The 22,671-nt window shown below is 44.1% G+C and overlaps 2 protein-coding genes across 2 annotated transcripts in view; both read right to left on the bottom strand.

Annotated features, from left to right (window-relative positions):
• The window catches only part of LOC142466832 (uncharacterized), a 164,717-nt gene that overhangs the window by 79,238 nt on the left and 62,808 nt on the right, over positions 1-22,671 (bottom strand). The window lies entirely within an intron of this gene.
• LOC142466838 (uncharacterized) lies at positions 4,836-22,250 on the bottom strand. The gene is made up of 3 exons (XM_075572338.1): positions 22,175-22,250; positions 11,629-11,818; positions 4,836-8,117 (listed from the first exon to the last, which is right to left on the bottom strand). Exons 2-3 carry the CDS (start codon positions 11,669-11,671, stop codon positions 5,923-5,925), a joined length of 2,238 nt encoding a protein of 745 aa, XP_075428453.1. The 5' UTR covers positions 11,672-11,818; positions 22,175-22,250; the 3' UTR covers positions 4,836-5,922.

Genomic DNA, 22,671 nt, shown 5'->3' with positions numbered 1-22,671 from the left:
TATGTTGTGTAGTCATATCAGTATAATAATGTACATAACTATCATGAGATGAACATTCACAATGGTTATCATGAAGGTGGTCATATAGCTAAAATATTCATTTTTGGTAGAGGATATGTGTGGTACATTAATAGAAGCTGTGGCACGCCTGAATGTGGCTGCCACTCAACAACACAACACATGCAGTGTGTGATAATGTGGTGTTGATATCAGTTCAACTATAGATATGAGTGAACGAATGTGTGACGTACGGTTTCATAACTAATGACTTGTTGGGGGATTTAGTACCTAGAGTTAACCTTACAAATGAGTGTGATTACCTTCAGTTTTGCTAGTCAGGTTGTAAGAACGGTATTCCCTCCCCCAAAAACCCTAATCAGCCAGACCTTTCAATTACTTCAAGCAGGTGAAAATGGTGTCAACTAAGTTGACCGTAAGATGACCCTGTAATTTGGGTGTGTGCTGAACCCCACCCCCTCTGTTGACGTGTATGCTGTGATGACATATTCATTGCAGCTGCTTTAACACAATGGTAGAGGAGCTAAATAGTCGTCTGAAGTGTGCAAGTTATGAACACAATGACATAACATATGCTACGTGTGCCTCATTATGCTGTCTGTATATGACATAAAGCAAAAATGGACCTTTTAATAAACAACTAGACATTTGTTAGTGCAAGTGATGTTTGTAGGCCGTTGCATGCAATTTATTCGATGCATGATTAGATTAGCCAGTAATGTCGTGTTTGTAGGAGTAAAATAAATAATATACACATTAATATTATAAATATTTATGTTCTGCACCAGTAGCTAGTAATAATTTCTCATTAGCATGTCTTACACATGTGTGCTACCCTGTTGTTCCCCATCTTCGCCCACCATAAATTGCTTCCACTGCAGCAAAGCATTGTGGGAATTCACATGCAAATGACCACGCAATGCCACGTGGTATATTAGTTACTGCTTTTAGTAGGACTACAACATATATGTCTATTTTGATATATATATATATATATATATATATATATAGAGAGAGAGAGAGAGAGAAACAGACATATACATATATAGATGTAGGTATGCTTATATTGGGAAGACAGTATAAAAAGCAGCGGAAATGTGTAAAATAACTGTAAGCAACGACACGCCTAGTACAGTAACATTTCTCACCTGGTGGAAATTGTGAGGGATAAATTCCGATGTCCCTGTCACCGGCCAAACCCTCCACGACGACGGGAAGTAATTTTCCCCGAAGCAGCTCCTCCAATGGAGTTAAGATCAGACGTTGTGGTGGCGGGCCACCTCCAGTGCCAGAAGCATGCACGCGTTGGTCTTATATTTTCTTTTTTAATTTAGCCCTAATATCGTCAAATCTTTTGCGACAATTCAGCTTGTCCCTGACACGATTCCCACACGCATTTACACCAATTATTATTGTGTCCCACATTTCTTTTTTGCTTGATGAACTTGTCCGCGCTTGAAATACATACAAAATATATGACGTTAATTCATAATAATACAACCACCAGTTTCCTACACTGCTAGCTGTTCCAAGAGATAGCAAACATGCTGTTTTAGGTGTAATATGTGAAGCACATGAGCATTCACTACTAAACCTAGACATGTAAGCAAGCTTGCATTAATATTGTATGCAGTTATCGCAAATTGAACGCCTGAGTTTTGTTGTCCTTGTAACGCATGATAAAAAGATGTGTTTCCACAATAATTAACATTGAAAGATATTATGGACCCATATTTGCATATTAACAAAACTAACATGACCTAGGATCACATGTATTTGAAGAATAAATGGAAAGGTACACTTACCTACTAAATGTCCATACAGACTGTCATAGTGCTCCTGAATCCCAGTGACAAGAGCTGTATTTTCCTGGTCATTGAAGCGAGGATTACGTGGATGCTCCACACGTTTCTTCCTAGCACGTTTAGGCTCAGAGCTTGCCTGATGCTGACTGGAATCTCCTTGTTCCAATGGAAGAGACTCCAAAAGCTGGCCACCAGCAAGCACGCCACCACCAGACACCCCATCAGCAACTGAGCCACCAGCAGCACTCCCACTCCCACCAACAGCACTCGCACTCCTAGCAACAGCACTCCCACTCCCACCAACAGCACTCGCACTCCTAGCAACAGGGAAGGATCTCTTAGTAAAGCCGAAGAAAGTAGCGCTGCACAGCCGCAAACACAGGGTGTAGACAGTGGTGACTAAAATTCAAGTTTATTGAACAGACATAGATTGCTGACGGGTCCTCTGACGCGTTTCGGCTCGCAGGCCTTCGTCAAAGAGTGATCCATCAGCTGTGTAATACAAGAATATATAGGCAAACATTAACACAAAACACCTGTCTCTGAATTCAATCAGGTAGGGTGGGTAATGTTCCTAACATCAATCAAAGGTAAAAACAAATTAAAAAATGTGCCAGCAACAGATGGTGATTAGTCTTGGTATGCTTGGATCAAAACAGTGCATATAGACATAATGAAAATCGGGCACATTGTGAAATAGCATCATAAACAGATACAAATGTATAAGTCTGTTATAAAGCAATTAAAAATGCAATGTTATAAAATAAATACATCCCCATTGTAATTTATTATATAGATGAATATAGTTGGAACACAGATCGGATAGTGGTAAAGAGAGCAAGATTAATGCAAAAGTTATATTATGTATATAATAATAATGGTAAATAGATGCGAGATGGGAATGGGGAGACTAGGGAAACAAGAAAAGAAATAGAGAAAAAAGAAAGGGGATGGAGAAGAGGTGAGGGAAGAAAGGGGGGGGGGGAGGGGGAAAAGAAGGGGAGGGGGAAAAGAAGGGGGGGGGGATGGAGGAAGGAGGAAGAAGGAAAGGAAGGGAAGGGAGGGAAAGGGGAAAGAAAAAAGAACAATTGAATGAATGATAAATTATTCATACAAAAAGTGTTGCAGTTCCCAATCCACATTCAAGCCACGGGGGTGCAGGGTATCCAATTGGAAAATCCACTGCATCTCTGTTTTATTCAATTTATTAAGTCGGTTGCCCCCTCTGATGTGCATGGGAACATGTGCAATGCCATAGAAACTGAAATTCCCTAAACCACCATTTGGACACATAGTGAAGTGTTTAGAGACCGGGTGTAGTAGGTCTTTTTTCTTGATTAGTCTTATATGTTCTGAGATGCGAACATGTAATGAACGTATGGTCCTACCAACATATTTGGCATCACAACCACATGAAATCACGTATACCACATAGCTGCTGTGACAATTAATAAATGATTAATTCCTCCCTTCCCCCCCCCCCCCTTCTTTTCCCACTCCCCCCCCCCTTCTTTTCCCACCCCCCCCCCCCCCCCCTTTTCTTCCCTCACCTCTTCTCCATCCCTTCTTTTTTCTCTATTTCTTTTCTTGTTTCCCTAGTCTCCCCATTCCCATCTCGCATCTATTTACCATTATTATTATATACATAATATAACTTTTGCATTAATCTTGCTCTCTTTACCACTATCCGATCAGTGTTCCAACTATATTCATCTATATAATAAATTACAATGGGGATGTATTTATTTTATAACATTGCATTTTTAATTGCTTTATAACAGACTTATACATTTGTATCTGTTTATGATGCTATTTCACAATGTGCCCGATTTTCATTATGTCTATATGTACTGTTTTGATCCAAGCATACCAAGACTAATCACCATCTGTTGCTGGCACATTTTTTAATTTGTTTTTACCTTTGATTGATGTTAGGAACATTACCCACCCTACCTGATTGAATTCAGAGACAGGTGTTTTGTGTTAATGTTTGCCTATATATTCTTGTATTACACAGCTGATGGATCACTCTTTTGACGAAGGCCTGCGAGCCGAAACGCGTCAGAGGACCCATCAGCAATCTATGTCTGTTCAATAAACTTGAATTTTAGTCACCACTGTCTACACCCTGTGTTTGCGGCTGTGCAGCGCTACTTTCTTCGGCTTTGCTGAGAGATCCTTCCCTGCTTCTACTGCCGCTTTGCACGCCGGAAGACCCCACTCACAGAGGAGGAACCGCAGGTCACGTGACCACTGAACGTGAGACCGCTCACACGCCAGGAGCAGCGGTGCCGTTCATACACACGAGCCCAGCTGAGGCGCACACCGAGAGAGCCTCTCTCCCCCCCCATTTTTCCAGCACTGAAGGAGATCACCGCCGGTCACTTGACCGCCCCACGTGACACCGGAGCCACGGTGGGGTTGGCGGTGCAACACTGCGACACGACTCTGATGATCCTTTACAGAAGAGAATCCTCCTAATAACAGTGAGTGCCCTACACAGCAACCCTTGGTGCCCAGAGCTGGGCCAGTTGCTAAATACTACAATTAATAACTGTTACATTGCACAATGGGGTCTTCCTATAGTTTCTGATGCACCTTATAGGATACACTGTATCTAACTTTACTCCTAGCAACAGCACTCCCACTCCCACCAACAGCACTCGCACTCCCAGCAACAGCACTCGCACTCCTAGCAACATCACTCCCCTGAACAGTACGTTCACTCCGACGCGTACTCGCACGAGTAGCACTACAACTCACACCAGCATCACTCTTCCCACGCTTTGCGGCCATACTTACAGCACTCACAAAAAACAGAAAACAAATGTACAGCCAATCACACGAAACACTTCCACATAGAAAACAAGACAAAGATGTAAACAAAACAACAAAGGACAAAGCTCTCACAATACACAACAAGTCTCTCAGTCAATATGCAAATATTAAATCGCCCAGCTCTGTGCGTCTCTCTCTCTCTCACTCCCAACAACACAGAGAATGATTAACAGTACACGTTGCCTTTAAATATGGCGCGCTATCCAATACATGCTTGCCTCGCCTGATTCAGCAAGATTGTTGATTGGCGAACCTAACAGCACCCCGCCACACACGCCGATACACCTGTGTGTGATCTGCAAATCATCGTGAGAGTGGGCGGAATGGTTTTCGGCTTGATTTTGAAGGGATTCGGCACTTACTGCATACGGAGAGGGAAAATCGCCAATAACATGGCTAATCGGTAAGCTTGCCGATTTCACATATTCGTCGCTTACTGCATGAGGCCCTAAATCACTTCCCACATTCCCCACATACATGCGGCCTCTCCCCTGTGTGTGTCCTCTCGTGTTTGTTCAGGCTGGAAAAGTCAATAAATCCCTTCCCACATTCCCCACTGTGACAAACGGCTTACTCCGGGGCTCCGTCGTTTGTCCGGGACTGTTTAGAACACGGTCTTTTAGGGTAGGTTAAATGATGAGGCGTCACGTACTGTTCCTTTAAACAGGCTATGCCTGGTTTATTAAGTCCCAGGCACTGAGACTGCCACAGTGCATACAACAGAAAACAGATCAAAAACAAAAGCTGCTCACCTGAGCGATAACTTAACTTAGATATCCCTGACTCAGGGTTGGAAGTGGCTTTTCCACTTCCAACAACAAAACAAGGTACTTTTGCAGTCTTATACAAATGAACAGAAAGATTGAACCTGTTTGGGGAAGAGGCTTCTCCCCTCTGTAGTTCAGCAGCCTTCCAGCCTCCAGGGGAGAGGGGGGGGCAAGAGCAAACAGGAAATCAGTCTTACATACCTGATTCCTAATTAGCATGACAGGTGACAGAAATCAGGCAGCAGACAAACTCTGGTCTGGATCTCTCATCCCTCAGTTCCAGCGCTTGCCAAACTGTGGGATGGAGTGTATGTATTATAAGGCTGCACTCCCAGGCCAAACAGGATAGAAACTGTTCAGTATCCTGGGAGCCCTATATACGGAATTTATTACCATCCCCTGGTTTCTGTCACACCACATACATGCGATCTCTCCCCTGTGTGTCCCCTCTCGTGTTTGTTCAGGCTGGAAAAGTCAATAAATCCCTTCCCATATTACCCACATACATACGATCTCTCTCCTGTGTGTGACCTCATGTGTATGTTCAGTCTGAATAACTGGTGAAATCCCTTCCCACATTCCCCACATATACGCGGTCTCTCCCCTGTGTGTGTCATCTGGTGTCTGATCAGGCTGGATAACACACTAAATCCTTTCCTACATTCCCCACATACATGCGGTCTCTCCCCTGTGTGTGACCTCTTGTGTATGTTCAGGTTGGCTAACCGACTAAATCCCTTCCCACATTCCCCACATTCATGCAGTCTCTCCCCTGTGTGTGACCTCATGTGTATGTTCAGATGGGATAACTGCCTAAATCCCTTACCACATTCCCCACATACATGCGGTCTCTCCCCTGTGTGTGTCATCTGGTGTCTGATCAGGCTGGATAACAGACTAAATCCCTTCCCACATTCCCCACATACATGCGGTCTCTCCCCTGTGTGTGTCCTCTTGTGTGTGTTCAGGTGGGATAACTGCCTAAATCCCTTACCACATTCCCCACATACATGCGGTCTCTCCCCTGTGTGTGACCTCATGTGTATGTTCAGGTGGGATAACTGCCTAAATCCCTTACCACATTCCCCACATACATGCGGTCTCTCCCCTGTGTGTGTCCTCTCGTGTTTGTTCAGGCTGGAAAAGTCAATAAATCCCTTCCCACATTCCCCACATACATGCGGTCTCTCCCCTGTGTGTGTCCTCTTGTGTATGTTCAGGTCGGCTAACTGACTAAATCCCTTCCCATATTCCCCACATACATACGATCTCTCTCCTGTGTGTGACCTCATGTGTATGTTCAGGTGGGATAACTGCCTAAATCCCTTTCCACATTCCCCACATACATGCGGTCTCTCCCCTGTGTGTGTCATCTGGTGTCTGATCAGGCTGGATAACACACTAAATCCCTTCCCACATTCCCCACATACATGCGGTCTCTCCCCTGTGTGTGACCTCATGTGTATGTTCAGGTTGGCTAACCGACTAAATCCCTTCCCACATTCCCCACATACATGCAGTCTCTCCCCTGTGTGTGACCTCATGTGTATGTTCAGGTGGGATAACTGCCTAAATCCCTTTCCACATTCCCCACATACATGAGGTCTCTCCCCTGTGTGTGTCATCTGGTGTCTGATCAGGCTGGATAACACACTAAATCCCTTCCCACATTCCCCACATACATGCGGTCTCTCTCCTGTGTGTGACCTCTTGTGTAAGTTCAGGATGGCTAACCGACTAAATCCCTTCCCACATTCCCCACATACATGCAGTCTCTCCCCTGTGTGTGTCCTCTCGTGTGTGTTCAGGTCGGCTAACTGACTAAATCCCTTCCCACATTCCCCACATACATGCGATGTCTCTCCTGTGTGTGACTTCATGTGTATGTTCAGGTGGGATAACTGCCTAAATCCCTTCCCACATTCCCCACATACATGCGGTCTCTCCCCTGTGTGTGACCTCTTGTGTATGTTCAGGATGGCTAACCTACTAAATCCCTTCCCACATTCCCCACATACATGCGGTCTCTCCCCTGTGTGTGTCCTCTCGTGTGTGTTCAGGTGAGATAACTGCCTAAATCCCTTACCACATTCCCCACATACATGCGGTCTCTCCCCTGTGTGTGACCTCATGTGCATGTTCAGGCTGGATAACACGCTAAATCCCTTCCCACATTCCCTACATACATGCGGTCTCTCCCCTGTGTGTGTCCTCTCGTGTGTGTTCAGGTGGGATAACCAACTAAATCCCTTCCCACATTCCCCACATACATGCGGTCTCTCCCCTGTGTGTATCCTCTTGTGTATGTTCAAATTGGCTAACCGACTAAATCCCTTCCCACATTCCCCACATACATGTGGTCTCTCCCCTGTGTGTGTCCTCTTCTGTAGGATCTGATCTGATAACCAAGTAAGACTCTTCCCACTTTCTCCAAGATCTTTTCCTTTGGCAGCTGCTAATATATATCTTTTGGGATGAGATGCAGTTACATTGTTTATTAATTGCATTGACGGGTTGAAAGATGCATTTTCTGTCCTATTTATTAGAATATTGCAAGATTGTTCTGTCCTCATCTTTTCCATATACTCAGCTGGGTGTTTGAACTTCAGATGTTTGAGGAGGTAATCCTGACTGCTAAAAGCAACCTTGCAGTGCTGGCATGGGTGGGTTATTGGTGCTTGGCTTTGTACTAGATGAGACAAAAAAGTCACTGTTACACAAACTGTCTTACAAAAGGCCATGCAGGAGAGGTAAGTTTGCATATCACAAAAAGTTCAGGATGAAAGTAAACTGTAGACGTACATTGTAAAAATGAAGGTTTAGCACATGTGCAGCATTAGGGCCGGAGAGTATATGTAGTGGATCATACATTTAAAGTTGATCATAATATTTAACGATTTAAAAGGAAATGTCACTAGCTGCAAAACACCAATTAAAGTGGCAGAAATCTTTCCAAATCCTTTGATAGATAGTAAATCGATAGTTTCAGTTGTGAAGGTATAATTAAAAAATGTTTGTACAATGAATAGAATACACGTCTCATTAGAAGCTCACATATAAGTCACCGGGTGTTCCCGTTACCGCACCATGTACCAGGTCTCTAATAGTTATAGGATGACCCAACTTTCTGCTAAATCTCCATTGATAAATTAGGAACCAAATGCCCAATTATTGAATTTTGGTTCGGGGTGGGAATGGAGCGATGAAATCAGGAACACACCATGAAAATAAAGAAAATATAAACAATAATAGTGCAGTATATCAATACAATTGGAACTTATAAAATAAACTTGCAGTGGTCTGACTCAGTCAGTATTGAAGAGGTTGGATCTCACACATGATGATAAATTCTGGCTCAGGAGGAATTGCACTGCAATGTGGTAAGATATTACTTGCACATATAGGGGTTACAGTGAACCCAAATAAGGGAGTCATAGAGGGAAGTACATGCACTCTGCAATATTGCTCCCGTCCTCCCGCAACTCCAACCTCACTGCCGGTGGATGGCGTCTGACGTCACTTCCGATACACGGGTGACGACATCCGGTTGAAGGCGATTGCGACGGACAGCAATGGATCGGCAGTGGAGCTCGGTCGTCTTCACTTCGTGGGCAGCTGCAGCAGACTAACTTTCTCAAGCTCAACGAGTTTCGCTGTTCATAGACAGCTTCCTCAGGAGCAGAATAACTTCCCTTGAGGGTGGATCCTATTATATAGTGTCTCTAATTCACCTCAATTAACAATTTAATTGCAATCATTGGTATTTCAATAGAAACATAATTAATTTATTAACCCGCAGGCTCGCTTGAGAAAGTTAGTCTGCTGCAGCTGCCCACGAAGTGAAGACGACCGAGCTCCACTGCCGATCCATTGCTGTCCGTCGCAATCGCCTTCAACCGGATGTCGTCACCCGTGTATCGGAAGTGACGTCAGACGCCATCCACCGGCGGTGAGGTTGGAGTTGCGGGAGGACGGGAGCAATTTTTTGTCATCCAGGATCAGCGTTTCAACTGTCTCACGAAACCTTTATGTGTACAAGTCATTGTACTTATTGTAAGTACATTTCTTACTCTATTTTCTTTGTGATAAAAGTGTCCTTGCAATCTAGACCATTGGTCCGTCTGTTTATATATTCCATATACACTTCATCTTACCTGGATCTGAGCATATGACATCCGCAAGAATTTTGTTCTGAATTCCTCCTGAGACAGAATTTATCATCATGTGTGAGATCCAACCTCTTCAATACTGACTGAGTCAGACCACTGCAAGTTTATTTTACACTTGTTGTAAGTAGGAATTCCTATAGAGCCAAGACGTCTACTAAGTTCCAATTGTATTGATATACAGCACTATTATTGTTTTTATTTTCTTTATTTTCATGGTGTGTTCCTGATTTCATCGCTCCCTTCCCACCCCGAACCAAGACTGCATCTGTAGGGAATCTTTGCATATTCCCTGGAAGGTTGAGAAGTATTTTTTTGGGTTACACATCATTGTTATACCTTTGTTTCTTGTATGTTGTAATTTACATCTGGTATTCTTTTGGGGGGGAATTTAGCGCCTATTCAAATCACCTGGGTTCAATTATTGAATTTGACATCACATATTTTTATTTTTTTAGGGAACAAGGAGTCTGTACTTGTGTCACTGATTCTCCCCCATAAAAACATTGCATTTTATTAATCAAAAATAAATCAATATAAATAATAATAATAATAATAATAATAATAAAATATATATATATATATATATATATATAATTATATATATATATATATATACAGTGGTTGACAAATCACCAAAAAATCTACTCGCCACACAAAAAAAATCTACTCGCCACCTACTGCTGCGGCCGAGTTTATTCGAGCATTTGCCCGTTCTCGGCCGCAGCAGTAAACTGGCGCGCGCCGGAGGGTGCCGGGCGCGCGCCGAAGCCTCGGAGGAGAGGCCCGCCGATCGGGGCTTCCCCCTCTCCTCACCGGGTCCCCCGGAACGTCCCGCCGCCGTCCTCACATTCGCGCGACACCAGGTCTCCCTCGGGGAGCCCTGGGCACGCGTACAGGCGGCACAGGCACCTGATGACGCGTGACCGCGCATCGGTGATGCGCGGCACGCTGAGGGAGAGCCGTACTCTGAGCCGGCACGCTGAGGGAGAGCCGTACTCAAATAAAGTGTGCCGCCTGTGTAGTACCAAACGTGTGCTGCTTGGGCCAATATTTACTCGCCCGGGGGTTAAATCCACTCGCCCGGGGCGAGCAAATGTATAGGTTTGTCGAACACTGTGTGTATATATATATATATATATATATATATATATATATATATATATATATATATATATATATATATATATATATATATATATATATATATATTAAAGTCACTGTCTATCTGCTAGAATGTGGTGCTAAGGTGCTTTCCAGCCTAAAATTGCAGTAATAACACCAGTTAGTTTATTATTTTCCCGGGTGTGATATTAGCTCCAATTTAACAAAAATTTGATGTTTCCGAGCCGTAGTGTTTTGGTTATGCCTGCGGGACAAACCAAGAACTAATCTTGCTTTACTAGCAACTAATGTGGCAAAGGGGGGTAGGTAGTGTAATGTAATGTTTATATTATCCCCTTTGTGGTCAGCTAGTCATAAACCGATGACTTGTTGACCCGTGGACTACTAAGGGGTTAACATGTACTATAATGTATTTTAATAACTATTTTATCATCTATTCCATGTTAGCTTAGCTTATCTTGCCTATGTATATAATGAGCAGTATCTTGGCCATTATATACATAGGAAAGATGGGGCTGGAGCTGGTGATAAAATATTTGTGGTATTTCTGCCATTCATTCTGTTCCAATAAATATCAGAACTTGATGTATGGCATTTTATACTTGAAAATTAAGTATTATGCCGGTTTTGTATCGGATTTGATGCTTTTAACGGGTTCGTTAAAAAGTGCTTTATTTTTGGCGCTGCAACGCTGATTCATTGCACGATAATAAGGCACTTTTTTTATGGGCGGTAATACGGCATTTTTGGTTTCCGCAGCTTGTTGTATCCGGCCCTTTGACTCAAGTCAGGTTTGATGATATTAAGTTCTAATTGACCCGTAATGTTGTATGCAGATCTATCAATATTTACAATTTAACATCAGTAATAAGATAATATGTAAAAACCACACAACACATTCCTGATTACCTAGTGCTGGCGCGTTACTTTTCCACAGCGTACCCCACTTCATACCAAGCGCTTTACCATATTCATTTCCATACCAGAGCAGAGCTCTGTGTGTGGGGGGAGGTCTGTGCAGGTTCTGTAGTAGATTTCCCTGTGGTACTGCAACGCCACAAGGTTCTGTTCTTCCTCGTTTCCCACACGATTTACAAACCTAAAATTGGGACAGTTAGAAAGGTCTCAAAATAATGTCTATTTTAAAAAGGAAAAGCTGAAAGAAGATACAAGTTCTTAATAGTTACATAGTTATATAGTAGATGAGGTTGAAAAAAAGACATACGTCCGTCCATCAAGTTCAACCTATGCTAAATTTAGACAACACATACTTTATCCTATATCTATACTTACTTATTGATCCAGTGGAAGCAAACAAAAAAACCCAGTGACATACCATCCAATGTTCTCATAAGGGAAAAAATTAATTCCTTCCTGACTCCAAGAATTGGCAATCTTATTTCTCCCTGGATCAACATCATTCCCATGTTTCACAGTCAACATGGGTAATGAATTCCACATTTTAACCAGCCTTACTGTAAAGAACCCTTTCCTTTGTTGCTGGTGAAATCTCCTTTCCTGCAACCTCAAGGGATGACCCCAGAGTCCTCTGTACTGTCCTTGGGATAGTTCTTTTGAAAGCTCCTTGTACTGTCCCCGAATATATTTGTATATTGTTATTACATCCCCTCTTAGACGCCTCTTTTCTCATGTAAATAGATCTAATTTAGCTAGTCTCTTCTCATAAATTAGTTTGTGCCATAATGTCTTTACTAAGGAGTGGTGACCAAAAGTGTACTCCATATTCAAGGTGTGGTTTTACTAATGCTTTGTAAAGGGGCATATTTGTTTACTTCCCTTCCATCCATTACCCGACTAATGCAAGACAAGATCTTGTTTGCCTTTCCAGCTACTGCATGACTAATGCTAAGCCTGCTGTCTCCAAGCACACCTAAATCCTTCTCCATCAAGAATTACCCATATTTATCCCCATTTAATTTCTAAGTCGCCTGTTTATTCTTGCTTCCCAAATGCATAACCTTACATTTATCTGTATTAAACATGATCTGCCATTTACCTGCCCAAGTTTCCAGTCTCTGCAAGTCCTTCTGGAAATAAATTACATCCTGCTCGAGTTCTACTACATTACACAATTTAGTATCATCAGCAAAGATGGAGACTTTGCTCACAATGCCAACCTCAAGGTCATTACTAAAGTTAAAAAGCAGGGGTCCCAGTACCAATCCCTGATGTACTCCACTCATGACCTTAGTCCACCCTGTTCCATTTATTACAACCCTCTGTTGTCTATCCTTCAACCAAATTTGAATCCAGGTGCATATATTTTTACTGAGTCCAATTTGCTTTATTTTGTACACCAACCTCGTGTGAAACCGTATCAAAAGCCTTTGCAAAATCTAAATAGACCACATCAACTGCAGTACCCTTGTCTAAATTCCTACTTAACTCCTCAAATAAACAAATAAGGTTAGTTTGGCATTATCGATCCTTCATAAATCCATGCTGACTATTACTAGTAATTTTGTTTTCCATTAGGTATTCCTGAATATTATGCCATATTAAATCTTCAAGTAGCTTCCTCACTATTGAAGTCAGGCTTACAGGTCTGTAATTCCCCGGTTGTGATCTAGCTCCCTTTTTAAATAAAGGCACCACATCTGCTTTACGCCAATCTTGTGGTACTGAGCCTTGGGAAATAGAGTCCTTGAAATGTAATGGTTTGGCTATTAATGAACTTAACTCCTTGAGAACTCTTGGATGGATGCCACCGGGGCCACGTGCATTATTTACTTTAAGCTGCCTATGAACTTCTTCCTCAGTTAACCAATTGTTCATTAATATGGAGGTTATGGCTTCCTCCTGCAGAACTACTATTGAAATTGATTCTTCCCTGGTAAACACAGAGGCAAAGAATTTGTTTAATACCTCTGCTTTTTCCTTATCTCCAATAATCTGCCTGCCCATCTCACACTGAAAGGGTCCTATATTTTTTCTCATTTTTTTTGTTATTAAAAAAGGTACTTAAATAACTTTTTAGGGTTGATCTTAGTTTCTATTGCAATCCCTTTTTCAGTTTCTATTTTTCCTAATTTGATTTCCCTTTTGCAATTTTTCTTACATTCCTTATAATTCTGATATGTGGCCTCTGTCACTACTGACTTCAAGAATCTAAACGCCTGCATCTTCTTTTCTATTTCCTCCCCTACCTGTTTATTTAGCCACATTGGTTTTGACTTATTTCTTTTATACTTATTACCCAAGGGTATACACTGATAAGTGTGTTTTTCTAACAATGTTTTAAAGACTGGCCATTTTATCTTCTACATTTTTCCCTGCAAAAACATCATCCCAATGTATTACTTGTAGATTAGTCCTCGGTTTGTTAAAATCTGCCGTTCTAAAGTTTAAGGTCTTTGTTGAACCCAAGTAATCTGTTTTTGATCATTTATTTCAAATGAGACCATGTTAGGATCACTGTTACCCAAATGTTCCAGGACTTGAATATTTGCCATTACTTTACTTCTACCTTGTTTGATATGGCCAAATCCAGTATTGCCCCTCAATAATTTGGGTCATATAATTGTCTTTAAGCAGTCCCAAAAAAATGGTTTCCTTTTGCTGTAATGCTAATCTCATTGCCCCAGTCTATGTCTGGATAATTAAAATCACCCATGATGCAAACATGACCTAGTTTTGATGCCTTCTCAATTTACAACAGTATTTTAGCTTCCTCAATCTCACAGATATTTGGTGGTATATATAGCATATCCCTACAAACATTTTCTTTGTACTTTTACCTCCACTGAATTTCTATCCACAAGGTCTCTACATTTTCATAATTCCATAATTTTAGATCTGGTTTAACATATAAAGCATACTCCACCTTCTCTTCTATTTGCTTGATCCTTCAAATTTTTTTTTAAAAAAAATGGGAATAACCCTCTAAATGACCTGCCCAGTCATGGAGTATTATCCCACCATGTTTCAGTAATGCCAATGATATCATACTGCTCCCTTGCAGCTATTAATTCAAGCTCCCCCATTTTATCTGTCAGGCTTCTTGCATTAGCATACAGAGAAAACCCAAAAGAAGGGCTCAAAGAACCCCACTAGAATTCACTCATTGCAATAAATCACAAAGCAAAGGCTAAATTACCCTCCTGAGGTCCAACAAACATATCAAATAGGGTTTAAAAGGAGTGACCAAAACAAAAAAGTTTTATTACATCAAATATGACACACTAATTGGTTAAAATTCATAAAATAATTCCCCACGTTGGAGGTTTGGAGAGAAAGGAGTTCATGGCCTCTGGATAGCTATAATAAGACTGATAGCAAAACACTCCTTTTCTCCTGCGGTCCTTGGGTTATATAATAACCACAACCACACTGTAGTGAGAGCACTAATGTGCTCAAAATGCAGAATATTTACTCTGAGACTCACACAAGCCCAATAAATGCTATGGAGAACAATGTGTGCATAGATGGTATAAAAATAGACTTGGATATCAGTTTGTCAAGGGTTAATACCATAGCTTGCTTTGCCACAAAGCCTATGCTGCCAGGAAAGATCATCAAATTGTATCCTCCAGAATTGTAACATAAAACTATGTTGGGTTTACATTTAAATCCATTAGTATTTCATCCATGTATCCAAATCATGGTATACTGAGGAACAACTTGCTGTAATGTATAACCACTTTAAGCACAGCTAGTCCACAGCAAAAAAAACACACTGTAACAGCTATAACATATACCAAAATGAAACCCAGCCTGTAAATAAATAGGCAATATGTTTTGCGTGATTGACACGCTTCATCAGGAGAATCCTCCCCCTGATGAAGCGTGTCAATCACGCGAAACATATGTCGGCAGAGTAGGATGTCGCAGAGGTTGATGTCATGAAGGAGCTGCAGTCCATGCAGATCTCTACTGTTATGGCTTGTATCAGATACTCTCTTATTTGGGTAGAGAATGGAAGTAGGCACACCGTCTTATGCAAAGAAAATTTAATGTGCCACCAAAAGGTCCAACGTTTCGGCAGGGGACTGTCTTCATCAAGGAGAGGACATTACATTTTCTTTGCATAAGACCGTGTGCCTAATTCCATTCTCTACACTGTTCTCCACTGGGACGTCTGGACCTCCCTGGATCCAGTGCACCGGCAGATAAGTACCCCCCGCCAGCACCATATTGCAGAGTGCATGTACTTCCCTCTATGACTCTCTTATTTGGGTTCACTGTAACCCCTATATGTGCAAGTAATATCTTATCACATTGCAGTGCAATGATTTAACATTGCCTATCCATATACAGGCTGGGTTTCATTTTGGTATATGTTATAGCTGTTACAGTGTGGCTTTTTGCTGTGGACTAGCTGTGCTTAAAGTGGTTATAAGTTATAGCAAGTTGTTCCTCCCCCTGATGAAGTATGTGAAACGTGCGTAGGGTTTATGATGTCATGACGCTGGCGTCTCTGAGGGTGATGGTTCGTGAGACACATGCAGCGCATACCTGTGGCTGGTAACGTAGTATCTACACTGGGATTCATTTGGTTGTAAGATTTGTCCTACTTTATTACAGACCTAGCGTCCTTATGCCCAAGAGGGTAATTTCCTATGGCTATTTGGACACATCCTGTACAGGCACTAATCATGATACTGTTATCAGGCAGCAGACAAACTCTGGTCTGAATCCCTCATCCCTCAGTTCCAGCACTTGCCAAACTGTGGGATGGAGTGCATGCATTCTGAGGCTGCACTCCCAGGCCAAACAGGATAGAAACTGTTCAGTATCCTGGGAGCCCTATATATGGAATTTATTACCATCCCCTGGTTTCTGTCACAATACACACACACACACACACACGTACGTGTGTGTGTGTATACCATAATACTGAGTTAAGTTATGGTGAGTAAAAAAAGTGACAAAAACCCTCCACAGGAAAGCAAATATGCAAATACAACTGTATGCTCATCTGCATGTCTTAGGCAGGTCTGCAACCCCGCCTTTCCCCATTATCACCCAGCATACAGCACTTCCACTGCAGCAAGGGATTCTGGGAAATGACATGCAAATGAGCACACAGTGTCACTTTTTGCCTCAAAAACCATTTTTAACGTGGTTCCCTATAGGCTTAAGCTTGCTGCATGGTCACAGCTTTGAGCACAGCCAGGGTTTAGGTGCATACCCAGAAAACCACCCACAGACAGCTGTTTTGACCTTGATGGGTCTCATCAGTGTGGGGTTGATTTTAACTGGATATGCATAAGAGGCTATGGGATAGGCTATACCATAATACTGAGTTAAGTTATGGTGAGTAAAAAATTATGAGCATACAGTTGTATTTGCATATTTGCTTTCCTGTGGAGGGTTTTTGTCACTTTTTTACTCACCATAACTTAACTCAGTATTATGGTATACACACACACACACACACACACACACAGTGTTCGACAATCATATAAATTTACACGCCCGGGGCGAGTGGATTTAACCTCCGGGCGAGTCAATATTGGCCCAAGCAGCACACGTGTTTGTTTTTTTAAATTTCCCTGCTTGCGCTGAAAGTTTCGAAGCTCGCGCTGAAAAAAAAACAAAAACTGTGTATATGGGAGTGTGTGTGTATATGGGAGTGAGTGTGTGTGTGTGTGTGTATATGGGAGTGAGTGTGTGTGTGTATATGGGAGTGAGTGTGTGTGTGTGTGTGTGTATATATATGGGAGTGAGTGTGTGTGTATATGGGAGTGAGTGTGTGTGAATATGGGAGTGAGTGTGTGTGTATATGGGAGTGAGTGTGTGTGTATATGGGAGTGAGTGTGTGTGTATATGGGAGTGAGTGTGTGTGTATATGGGAGTGAGTGTGTGTGTATATGGGAGTGAGTGTGTGTGTATATGGGAGTGAGTGTGTGTGTATATGGGAGTGAGTGTGTGTGTATATGGGAGTGTGTGTGTGTGTATATGGGAGTGTGTGTGTGTGTATATGGGAGTGTGTGTGTATATGGGAGTGTGTGTGTATATGGGAGTGAGTGTGTGTGTATATGGGAGTGAGTGTGTGTGTGTATATGGGAGTGAGTGTGTGTGTATATGGGAGTGAGTGTGTGTATATGGTAGTGAGTGTGTGTATATGGTAGTGAGTGTGTGTATATGGGAGAGTGTGTGTATATGGGAGTGAGTGTGTATGTATATGGGAGTATGTGTGTCTATGGGAGTGTGTGTGTCTCTATGGGAGTGTGTGTGTGTCTATGGGAGTGTGTGTGTGTGTCTATGGGAGTGTGTGTGTGTCTATGGGAGTGTGTGTGTGTGTCGATGGGAGTGTGTGTGTGTCTATGGGAGTGTGTGTGTGTCTATGGGAGTGTGTGTGTGTATATGGGAGTGAGTGTGTATATGGGAGTGAGTGTGTATATGGGAGTGAGTGTGTATATGGGAGTGAGTGTGTATATGGGAGTGAGTGTGTGTGTGTTTATGGGAGTGAGTGTGTGTGTTTATGGGAGTGAGTGTGTGTGTTTATGGGAGTGAGTGTGTGTGTGTGTTTATGGGAGTGAGTGTGTGTGTTTATGGGAGTGAGTATGTGTGTTTATGGGAGTGAGTGTGTGTGTTTTTATGGGAGTGTGTGTGTTTATGGGAGTGAGTGTGTGTATATGGGAGTGAGTGTGTGTGTATATGGGAATGGGTGTGTGTGTATATGGGAGTGGGTGTGTGTATATGGGAGTGAGTGTGTGTATATGGGAGTGAGTGAGTGTGTGTGTGTTTATATGGGAGTGAGTGTGTTGTGTGTGTGTATATGTGAGTGTGTGTATATGTGAGTGTGTGTATATGTGAGTGTGTGTGTATATGGGAGTGAGTGTGTGTGTGTGTGTGTGTGTGTGTGTATGGGAGTGAGTGTCTATATGGGAGTGTGTGTATATGGGAGTGTGTGTATATGGGAGTGAGTGTATATGGGAGTGAGTGTGTGTGTATATGGGAGTGAGTGTGTGTGTATATGGGAGTGAGTGTATATGGGAGTGTGTGTGTGTGTACATATATGGGAGTGTGTGTGTGTGTGTGTGTGTGTGTGTGTGTGTGTGTGTGTGTGTGTGTGTGTGTGTGTGTGTGTATGGGAGCGTGTGTGTGTGTATGGGAGCGTGTGTGTGTATATGGGAGTGTGTATGTGTATATGGGAGAGTGTGTGTATATGGGAGTGAGTGTATATGGGAGTGTGTATGTGTGTGTGCATATATGGGAGTGTGTGTGTGTATGTATATGGGAGTGTGTGTGTGTCTATGGGAGTGTGTGTGTGTCTATGGGAGTGTGTGTGTGTGTGTCTATGGGAGTGTGTGTGTGTGTGTGTGTCTATGGGAGTGTGTGTGTGTGTGTGTCTATGGGAGTGTGTGTGTGTCTATGGGAGTGTGTGTGTGTCTATGGGAGTGTGTGTGTATATGGGAGTGTGTGTGTATATGGGAGTGTGTGTGTATATGGGAGTGTGTGTGTATATGGGAGTGTGTGTGTATATGGGAGAGTGTGTGTATATGGGAGAGTGTGTGTGTATATGGGAGAGTGTGTAGGACACCAGAGGTACCCCCCAGTCACCCCCCCACCTAGTCAGTCAAAGTCACCATCTCCTCACCCATTCCCTCCCCCCATCAGTCAGCCCCCCCCTATCTCCTCTCTGTCTCCCCACTCTGTCTGTCTGTCTCCCCCCGCACTCTGTCTGTCTGTCTGTCTCCCCCCGCACTCTGTCTGTCTGTCTGTCTCCCCCCGCACTCTGTCTGTCTGTCTGTCTCCCCCCGCACTCTGTCTGTCTGTCTGTCTCCCCCCGCACTCTGTCTGTCTGTCTGTCTGTCTCCCCCCGCACTCTGTCTGTCTGTCTGTCTCCCCCCGCACTCTGTCTGTCTGTCTGTCTGTCTCCCCCCGCACTCTGTCTGTCTGTCTGTCTGTCTCCCCCCGCACTCTGTCTGTCTGTCTGTCTGTCTCCCCCCGCACTCTGTCTGTCTGTCTGTCTGTCTCCCCCCGCACTCTGTCTGTCTGTCTGTCTCCCCCCGCACTCTGTCTGTCTGTCTGTCTCCCCCCGCACTCTGTCTGTCTGTCTGTCTCCCCCCGCACTCTGTCTGTCTGTCTGTCTGTCTCCCCCCGCACTCTGTCTGTCTGTCTGTCTGTCTCCCCCCGCACTCTGTCTGTCTGTCTGTCTGTCTCCCCCCGCACTCTGTCTGTCTGTCTGTCTGTCTCCCCCCGCACTCTGTCTGTCTGTCTGTCTGTCTCCCCCCGCACTCTGTCTCCCCCCGCACTCTGTCTGTCTGTCTGTCTCCCCCCGCACTCTGTCTGTCTGTCTGTCTCCCCCCGCACTCTGTCTGTCTGTCTGTCTGTCTCCCCCCGCACTCTGTCTGTCTGTCTGTCTCCCCCCGCACTCTGTCTGTCTGTCTGTCTGTCTCCCCCCGCACTCTGTCTGTCTGTCTGTCTGTCTCCCCCCGCACTCTGTCTGTCTGTCTGTCTGTCTCCCCCCGCACTCTGTCTGTCTGTCTGTCTGTCTCCCCCCGCACTCTGTCTGTCTGTCTGTCTCCCCCCGCACTCTGTCTGTCTGTCTGTCTCCCCCCGCACTCTGTCTGTCTGTCTGTCTCCCCCCGCACTCTGTCTGTCTGTCTGTCTGTCTCCCCCCGCACTCTGTCTGTCTGTCTGTCTGTCTCCCCCCGCACTCTGTCTGTCTGTCTGTCTGTCTCCCCCCGCACTCTGTCTGTCTGTCTGTCTGTCTCCCCCCGCACTCTGTCTCCCCCCGCACTCTGTCTCCCTCCGCACTCTGTCTCCGCACTCTGTCTGTCTCCGCACTCTGTCTGTCTCCGCACTCTGTCTGTCTCCGCACTCTGTCTGTCTCCGCACTCTGTCTGTCTCCGCACTCTGTCTGTCTCCGCACTCTGTCTGTCTCCGCACTCTGTCTGTCTCCGCACTCTGTCTGTCTCCGCACTCTGTCTGTCTCCGCACTCTGTCTGTCTCCGCACTCTGTCTGTCTCCGCACTCTGTCTGTCTCCGCACTCTGTCTGTCTCCGCACTCTGTCTGTCTCCGCACTCTGTCTGTCTCTCTCCCACACTCTCTCTGTATCTGGACATCTTATTTACCCTGTATATCTTAACTGCCCTATACTACACCGAAATAACTTATACTGCTTTCTTCCAGATCTGACTCAAGCTTCACACAGGAAACATCGGAACCCCCCCTAACCCAGAAGACAGGTAAGGAACACCTCCCCTCCAATGTATAAGGTTGCAGGAATTAAGGTATCTGGACATTGAGGGGCTGCGGATCAGGTAAGATCCCAGACGGGATTGCTGCTTTAGATATTGTTAAGCGTGGGCATCCAGACACTGGTTAAGGGGTTGCGGAAACTAGTCATTCACATCTGGCTTTTATTTCTAGATCCAACACACACACACACACACACACACACACACATTGTAGTATAATGTAATACAATAAATACATTTATGTCAAAAACGAATGTTGTTCTGACTAGGAATTTATTAAATGTATTTTATTTATATATTTTATTTTAAAGCGGGGTCGGGACTAGAGTTGGGGGCGGGACTAGGTGCAGAGTAGATTTTTTGGTTGGGCGAGTAGATTTTTGGGTGATTTGTCAAACTATATATATATATATATATATATATATATATATATATATATATATATATATAGAAAAAAAAGGAAGGAGCACAAATATATATGGAGGTACCAAATGTAAAACAATTTTATTAAAACAGGGCAAGCAAATTCCCTGATGTATTGATACATTGCAAAAGATAAAAAAACAATGGTACAATGTATAACACACACACACACACACACACACACACACGATAATTCGACTGCTATGTAGTAGGAGAAGAGGCAGATGAATGTTCAGGTGCAGACCACAAAGACAAGGGACTTACAGTAGGTATATGATGTAACAATCCCGTGACTCCGGAAAGGGTTAATATGAACAAGTGTGGGCTCAACTGATTCTCACTATTCCCACCAGCAATGTGAAGCCCAGAGTAGTATTGCATTGCAGATCCCCGTCAGCTAAGTCTCCAGACCACAGCACAGGGAGACAATGCGCATGCTGATCCGGAGAACATGCGGGTAACTCACTGATGTGATGTATATAAGGGAGGGAGGGGTGTAGCTGCCCCGGCCCGTACTCACACTGCGCCGGCCCGTGCTCACACTGCGCCGGCCCGTACTCACACTGCGCCGGCCCGTGCTCACACTGCGCCGGCCCGTGCTCACACTGCGCCGGCCCGTGCTCACACTGCGCCGGCCCGTGCTCACACTGCGCCGGCCCGTGCTCACACTGCGCCGGCCCGTACTCACACTGCCCCGGCCCGTACTCACACTGCGCCGGCACTACTACATGGAACAAATGCCCAGGAATCCGCGGCCCAAAATCACAGAGTCCGGTCACCGCACGAATCCTTCTCCGGATACACTGAGCTGTAACCCTGACCCTCTGGAGCAAGTCCCTGCTGGGGAGGGGACACTCACCGCAGAGGGGGGATGCTGCTGCTGCTGCTCTCTGCCCGGCTGAGAAGGGATTGCTTCTTGCTGCTCATGTGCTTCCGGTCTAGAGCGATCACGTGACCAGCAGCAGCCAATCACAATAATAATAATAACCAGCAGAGGGGTTAATGTTAAAGAGACCATGAGAGGGGCGTGGCTTAGAGCGTGTCCCTGCTGGGGGCGTGGCTTATGAAAAGGTGCGATGTTACAGTAACCACACACCTGAGGTGTATTGCAGATGCCGTTTATAAGACAAGTGATAGAGAAGGGGGGGGCTTTGCCCTCGGGACGTGGCTCCCCCCTCCCCCCGAAAGTTACTTTTATAACATAAGATGGCGGCAGAATGTAGGTTCCCTTTGTGCGAATAGCTAACATGTGATGTTTAATTCGGTGTTTAACAAACCCATTACAAACTGTGCGTAACCTTTACCATCAAGGTGTCTGCCACTGACATAAATAATAACAGCTATCGCTATACGCGC

This window comes from Ascaphus truei, chromosome 15 (genome assembly GCF_040206685.1).
Source record: "Ascaphus truei isolate aAscTru1 chromosome 15, aAscTru1.hap1, whole genome shotgun sequence".
Taxonomy (NCBI): Eukaryota; Metazoa; Chordata; class Amphibia; order Anura; family Ascaphidae; genus Ascaphus; species Ascaphus truei.
The sequence above is the reverse complement of the archived record's forward strand: the minus strand, read 5'-3'. Positions and strand labels throughout refer to the sequence as shown.